Here is a 7,398-nt window from a genome sequence, read left to right as displayed (position 1 = left end):
AAGAAATAAGAGGGCACAGTATAAAGTTTCTTTGTTTCGGATTTTGGGTTTCTCTCTTCCGTCAATCGTAATGGCTGCTCTGCAATACTTGGAATCGCTGCGCAACGCGCACCCTGAGCTCGCCGAATGGTACAATTCACTCGCGGATCTGTACCAGAAGAAACTCTGGCATCAACTCACCCTCAAGCTCGAGCAGTTTGTCGCACTCGCTGTTTTTCAGGTTTCACTCTTCTTCTTCACTTCACTTTTTTATTTCGGTTTTTGCACCCACAATTGATGGACGGCTGTACTGTAGCTCGAATTGTTTTGTTTCAGAAATTGTTAGGTTTAGGTTTAATTTGTTTTTGTGTGTGTAGTTGTTGGTGTGAGCTTGATTTGGGAGTTAGGGGTGATGTTGTCTGGAGAGAGTGATTGTTCTGCTGTTAGGGTTTTGTTTTGGGGGGTTTGAATTATCGTGTTGGGAAAGATGGGAACTTTTTTCACAGGGATTGCGTTTGGATTTCGTTAGGGATGAAATATGTTGGGCGGGGCATGTGGACGGGGTTTTTGTAGAATTGAAATTTTCTAGTTGTGGGATTTTTGAAATTAGGGTTCTGCTTGAAAGTGAATTTTTGGGGACCTGATTTGGAGTCCAGTTTTATGGTTTTAGTTATTTAGATTTTGAGGAGAGTGGTGAGTGGTGATTTTTAGCGATCTGGTATATAGTGGTATAACGTGTGAATCATCTGATTGGTAAGTCAAGGACCATGAAGATCAGAGGGCAGTGTCGTTTGGATGGAACTTTTGCCACATTGGACGGAATGTGGATGTTTCACTTCAAACAAGATCAAGCGAGCCCTGGTAATTTGGGAATGGCTTAACTAATTAAACTGAATACAAATTTATTTTGTTGATGCCTATCAAGAGCTTGAAATGGGAATTCCCCCCTTGCATGCTCTGTGGCCTTTTTTTGAGTTGGGATCTCTGTCTCAAATCTTTAGGTCATTAACCTGTGATACTTTTATATCACGTTCTTGGCTGGAAGCAGCCCGATGGTAAGACCAAGTTTATTCATGGTACTTAACCATTAACTATTATGTTTGATTCATTCATCATGTTAGTTTGTGAGTATTACTATTCCTTTCTGCTTTTGATATAGAAAAGTACTCATTTTCTGGTGTGTGTGTGTGTGTGTAATCTTATTATAATTTATAACTTCTTTTGTTTCATAAATGGTTATTTCCTAAATTTTCAGGCTGGTGATGCGTTGATTCAATTATATCACAATTTCATCACAGACTTCGAGACTAAAATCAACCTTCTGAAGCTTGCACATTTTGCTGTTATAGTTTCTCGGCAGTATTCTGAAAAGGAAGCTGCCGTTGGTTATCTTGAAGGGGTCATTGAGAAGTTGCAGGCCACTAGAGAGCAGCGCATCGAAGAACCTATCCTTTACATTAAGATGCAAATAGCAATATTCAAGCTTGAGCAAGGTGACCAGAAGGAATGCAAGAAACTTTTGGAAGATGGGAAGACTACACTTGACAGTATGACAGATATTGATCCGTCTGTATATGCTAACTATTACTGGGTATCATCTCAATACCACAAGACCCGCCAAGAATTTGCTGAGTTCTACAAAAGTGCCCTTCTCTATTTGGCATACACGTCAGTGGAGTCTCTGTCAGAATCATTTAAGCTGGTGTGTCATAATTGTTGCAAATTTCCCTTTCTGTTGTCTCAAGTTATGGCTATTTGCTTACACGGGTTACTTCTGAATCAATTTATGATTCGTATTGCAAGGGGAGACAGAAATCCAAAAAATAGGCCACATAGAGTGGTTGGCATAACGGCTTATGGCAGAAGCCATGGCAGACAATGTTTTTATATACATGCATACACATAAACAAAAAAAAAAAAAATGTAGAAGTGACAAATATATGATAAGCAACGTAAAACTAAAACTCATAACATTCATCTATGTTAAGTCTCAATCTCATGATTGTCATCTCATCACATAACAATAGGGCAATGCTAAAGACACAATGACTCATTGGAAAACAAATCCTCATCCTCATCCTCATCCCCTCTTCTAACCCTATATAATCATTCTTGTCATCATCCAAAGAGGCGTCTCCTTCAGCTTTCTCTCCTAACATTTCCAAATTAATATTTGGCAATCCTTCTAATTCTTCCTCGTCACTACTATTTTCTCCAATTCTTTAACTATAACCCCTTTCTAGTTTCAGAAGCTCTTCCTTTTCCTTTTTATAGAAACTCTTTGAGATGATGTTCCATCTCGACCCTCTCCATTTGCAACTTGCTTGCTTTTGTTATCCATCAGGTTCCTTATCTATAAACAGTGGATGGCAATGGATGCCAGCACTTTTTTAATTAGGCAACACTGGTTGTGACTGTGCCGCATGGCAATTCTTTCTGAATTATGCAAATTGTCTTTTCACTTGAACAAAATACGTAGGGGAGGGGAAGAAGTTAGATGACAATGATAAGAAGCTTGGTAATCTGTGATACTTTCCAAAAGCATATGACTAACGCTGTTTATTAATTTACAGTGTGTGATAATGACAATGAGTGTGCTTTTCTGCAAATCCAAGTGTTCGTATTAAGGAGTGATATTTATTCTCTTGAATCACATTTTGCTACTATAGAGTTACTTAGATATAAATATATGGAGCATAAATCTCGTGGCACCTGAAGTCCAATATTATGTTGAGGCTCTCTCCTCTTGTATTGGCCTGCACTTTAGGACCGCATTATTTACATTAGGAAATTGAGAGTATTGTGTAGCTAAATTATACTTTGTAAGGACTTCGTAAAGTTGTCCTGTGGTAATTAAAGGTAGTTGATGTATTTAACCGCGCTTCATTTATGTAATATTTTATCTATTATCTGTTAAAAATTTAGCTTACTTTACTTTTATTTGGCTACTAAGTCATGACATTGCAAATTTTATTGTGTCATCCTTAGAAAGATTAATGTGGAGGTGTTTGAAGATAGGTTGATGCATTTTTTTTAGTAAAATGGAAACTTCAGCAGAGGTTTATAAATACATTTAGGTGCATAGTGTTCTATAAGGAATAAGAAGAGGTAAAGCAGAGTTCATAGTTGTCTATCTCATTTGTGGTTTGTTTCTATTTGTCTGCAGATTTTATATGAATTAATGTGCTATTTTTTATTTGTTAGGATTTAGCATTTGATTTGTCCCTCTCTGCCCTTCTTGGGGACAACATCTACAACTTCGGAGAGCTTCTTGCCCATCCTATAGTGAGTAATTACATCAAAATATTTGGAGCACCTATTTTCTGAAATTTCTCTGTTTTGTTTATCATTTTACTATGTTGGTTCACACAGCCTATACTTTGTTTTGTCTATCATTTTACTATGTTCGTTCACAAAGCGTATACTATGTTAAACAGATCAAGAGCCTTCTAGGGACAAAAGTGGAATGGCTTTACTATATTCTGCAGGCATTCAATTCTGGTGATTTAGTACGATATCAAGAATTGTGTCGGGTGCATAATGCTGCTTTAAGTGCCCAACCAGCACTGGTTCAAAATGAACAGAAGTTGTTGGAGAAGATCAACATTCTCTGTCTGATGGAGATTATATTCAGGTGTATAATTTAATTAGATTGTCAATGTTGTCACCTGTTGAAGTGTATTTAATATCCTTTTTAATTTTCATCCCAATTTTACTGATTGTTGTCGCTTGCAGTCGGCCATCAGAAGATCGGACAATTCCATTGAGTGTAATTGCTGAGCGTACAAAACTTTCTATAGAGAATGTGGAACATCTCCTAATGAAGAGCTTATCTGTAAGTTGTATTGGAAGTTCTAAGGAAAGCAGTGTAGAAAATTTGTTTGATTTTCTTTGCAGCCATTTAAAGTTCTACACTTTCAGCCCAAACATTTCTGTGAATGTGAAATAGCTTATGATGTTTTCTTGATTCTTCTCATTTTTCTTAGTCTATATTATGTCTACAAATATTAATGACAATTAATCATAGTGTTTTTTAAGCTTATATTCTGTTTGAATGGAGATATAAACTACAGTCTAACTGATATTCTTGAGTCTTGAGCTGTTGACATGTCCCTACTCAGCCGAAGAATTATGTTGTGCTGGTTGTTACTTATAAAATGTATTGTTGATTATTTTGAGTTTTAGTTATTAACCGTGATACATAAGCAACACCTAGTGTTATATTTCTGCTATGCTGAAAATGACCTCCCATCTTGTGGCAGATTTGTCGAAGTGATTGGTATGACCTGCCTGTTCAAACATGTTAAGAAGAACTTTTTATGCTTGATTTCATTTAGGGCATACATAACTTCTTGCTATATTGTTGGTAGTATGTTGCAACGCAAATATTCTGTTTTGACTATTAGATAATTCTTTGTAGTTTTCGTTGGCAATTAAATCTATTTTTATCGCCTGAAAATTACGAAAAAGTGGGTTATAATGGGACAAGTGAATTGGTTGATTTAGACAGTTTAGTTGACATAAAGTGCAGAAGTGTATTAGGTTACATATTTTGTTTTAAGCATTTGCCTCTTTTACCAGGTTTTGTAAATCTTGGGAATTTTGCAATGCATTACTTTTGGCTGTTTTGAATTGTTGTTGTATTAACTTTTTAGTGTTGCTTTCATCTTGTCCTTTCATAACCTCCTGAAGCTGCTTTAGACGTGGGATCTTTTTTTCCCATTCAATTTGTTTTTACTTGTATTTCTACACCTTTTCAGTGATTAAGCAGAGGTTCTTGTTGAATATTGTGGCAGATGTTTAGAAATACTTACTTTGCTTCTTAACTGAATGTTTATCACAACAAGTACATAAGACAACTTCATTCTGAATGTATTTATAGCATGGTGTACTTGTTCCAAAGAGTTTTAGTTGTCCTTGATTGTTCTTAGAAAAGCAATCCGAAGTTTGTTTAATTGAATTTTTGCATTTGAGAACTTTATTATTATCATATAGAGGTTTCAGCAAATTGAGGGTATAATTGAAAGTGAATTTCTTCTTTATTTGCAGGTTCATCTAATTGAGGGTATAATTGATCAAGTTGAGGGCACAGTGCACGTTTCCTGGGTGCAACCAAGAGTTCTGGGTATTCAACAGATCAAATCCTTACGGGATCGACTTGACAGTTGGACAGAGAAAGTACACACTGCATTGTTATCCATTGAGGCAGAAACACCTGATCTAATCGGATCGTGAATTTTCTTTCATTTGTTTTCTGCCCTTTGTAACAATTTCTTAGGTTAAAGAGAACAGATCCTAAGGCGACAAAAGATGAGGTATGAGGAGACTTCCAAGTGACATGGGGCCAACTTTGTATGCTTTATTTGGGTTTTCCTGCTGATTTCTGAGTGATTGCTGGAAGAGCAACCCCTTGTACTTGGCTCACAAATTGTTGGTTCTATGCTTGCAAACTTACAAACACGGTAACTCATTTCCACCCTCCCCTGTTTTTACGCATTAGAGTAAATTACAGACTATGTATCTGGAATTTTCTTTGATACGGCCATTTTTATGGACTTTTAGAAAGTATTTTCATTGAACAGTTCCAAGCATTCCCCTTCGTTCTTTTGCCCAATATTTCCTCCACTTTGATCTGGGTGGTACTTGCTATGAGCTTAATCTTCCGTCTGTTATTCTAACTTCTGTTATTTTTGTTCGAGGCTGTTTTCTTACAGCAATAAATTGATCAAATTACTCAATGGTGATAGAGATGCTAAATGTTAACACTTAGTTGAACATACCTTTTCCTTGTGGGTTAAAATTGTGTTTTACTAGCATTTCTCATGGAAAAGTTTGGTTCAACTGCTTTGCGATGTGAGTAAGTGGTCGTTTGCATTCAAAAAAATATTCGTGAATGGATGTGAATTTGTGGAGGATTTGCGATTTCATTTCAAACACGATTGTTATGTTACATTGATGATAAGTCCAATCAGAAATATGAAGCGTAAGAAGGAAAAGAAAATGGATGCATTGAAAAGAAGATTTATGTTGAAGTGAGAGTGGAAATTTATGTAGAAGTGAGCGAATATAAGAATAATTTTTCTTTTTAAATAAAAATAATGGTTGAAAATAATCTATTAGATATAATTCTCATAACTTAATGATGACAACTTTTGTTATATTATTAAGAATTTTATATCTATTATTTTTTTAAAATTTAGATACTAGATTTTATCAAATTTTGAAACACCGATCCATTTAAAAATACTTAAAGTTTCATCACATTTTTATTTTATATATAAATTACGTGTATGTTTTATATTATGAAACCATTTGATATTATATTATCTTATATTACAATATGGTTGAATATTATGTTATGTCTACAAATTTAAAAAAATGAATGAATGAATTTATTTAATTAAGATATGTTAATTTCTTTATGTGTGAAACGTAAATTTGAATTGATATTAAAGGATGAACATGTTAACCGGTAAAAACAAATGAAATATTTGTATAAAACGTGTCAAAAACGTAAAAAAGAAATAATATAGTTGGATTAAAAATATTATATTAAATTATTTTTAAGTTTGAGAATAAAAAATATATCCAAATTTTAAATAGTAACAGATTTTAATTTTTTTTTGAAAATTAAATGATTAAAAACATATTTAATATAAAAAATAATATAAATAAAAAAATGATAATTTTTTTTTCATATAACATACTTTTTATATCTTTTATATGTTAAAACATCGTAATCTCAATAAAATTGTTTCAATTCATTATGTCTGTGTGCAATAATAATTAATTATAACACCTAACTATAATAATAAATAATCATGTTATAACATGATTGTTATGAAATACTATACAGTAATGCAACATTTTCTTTGTTACCGTTAATTCGTGGTCCAATTTCTGTCAAGAAATAAAAAGGATAGACAGTTATTTTTATAGCAACATGGTTGAGTTGTACTGGTTAGTTTAAAACAGTTAGTTGCCCAATGAATTCCAAGAAGAAGAAGCTTCTGAGTTTTTTTTTTTTTTTTCTGTTCCAGATATATAGGCACACCATGAAAAATCAATGAAAAAGGCTAGTTCATCGATTGTAGTAAAGCCATAAATACGCCCATGATAGTATGATAATGATTCAGATCATCCAAAGATTAAAAGGGGTCTCATGACACATTTAACTGTTGTTCTTATGTATCAGATTAGAACACAGTCCCAAGAATGAGAGAGTAAATCACAACAACTATCGAATTAACAAAAATAAATTTGTAATTTTCAAGGGGTTGAAAAGTAATAACACAACTAAATCCAAGCATACACGTGGTGAGATATGAGAGGCCTTCTAACTTGCAAGGAGAATCTGGTGGGTCCAAACATTATCCTATCCAGAAATCCCATGTTTCATAATGCAACTTTCTTTTTTCT

At 33.9% G+C, this 7,398-nt stretch overlaps 1 protein-coding gene across 1 annotated transcript; it reads left to right on the top strand.

Moving 5' to 3' along the window:
• LOC114173715 (26S proteasome non-ATPase regulatory subunit 13 homolog B) lies at positions 1-5,570 on the top strand. Its single transcript, XM_028058273.1, has 6 exons — positions 1-220; positions 1,235-1,681; positions 3,184-3,264; positions 3,417-3,613; positions 3,715-3,814; positions 5,029-5,570. The coding sequence occupies exons 1-6, from the start codon at positions 71-73 to the stop codon at positions 5,212-5,214; spliced, it is 1,161 nt and encodes a 386-aa protein (XP_027914074.1). The 5' UTR covers positions 1-70; the 3' UTR covers positions 5,215-5,570.
• The last annotated feature ends 1,828 nt before the right edge of the window (positions 5,571-7,398 follow it).

Source organism: Vigna unguiculata, chromosome 2 (assembly GCF_004118075.2).
Source record: "Vigna unguiculata cultivar IT97K-499-35 chromosome 2, ASM411807v1, whole genome shotgun sequence".
NCBI lineage: Eukaryota > Viridiplantae > Streptophyta > Magnoliopsida > Fabales > Fabaceae > Vigna > Vigna unguiculata.
This window is presented reverse-complemented; position numbering and strand designations above follow the sequence as displayed.

Excerpts from the sequence above, each read along its gene's own strand:
- LOC114173715 (XM_028058273.1), top strand. The coding sequence starts at position 71 with ATGGCTGCTCTGCAATACTTGGAATCGCTGCGCAACGCGCACCCTGAG. Across the intron at positions 221-1,234 it reads TCGCACTCGCTGTTTTTCAG|GCTGGTGATGCGTTGATTCA; the intron begins GTTTCACTCTTC and ends CTAAATTTTCAG. Across the intron at positions 1,682-3,183 it reads TGTCAGAATCATTTAAGCTG|GATTTAGCATTTGATTTGTC; the intron begins GTGTGTCATAAT and ends TTTATTTGTTAG.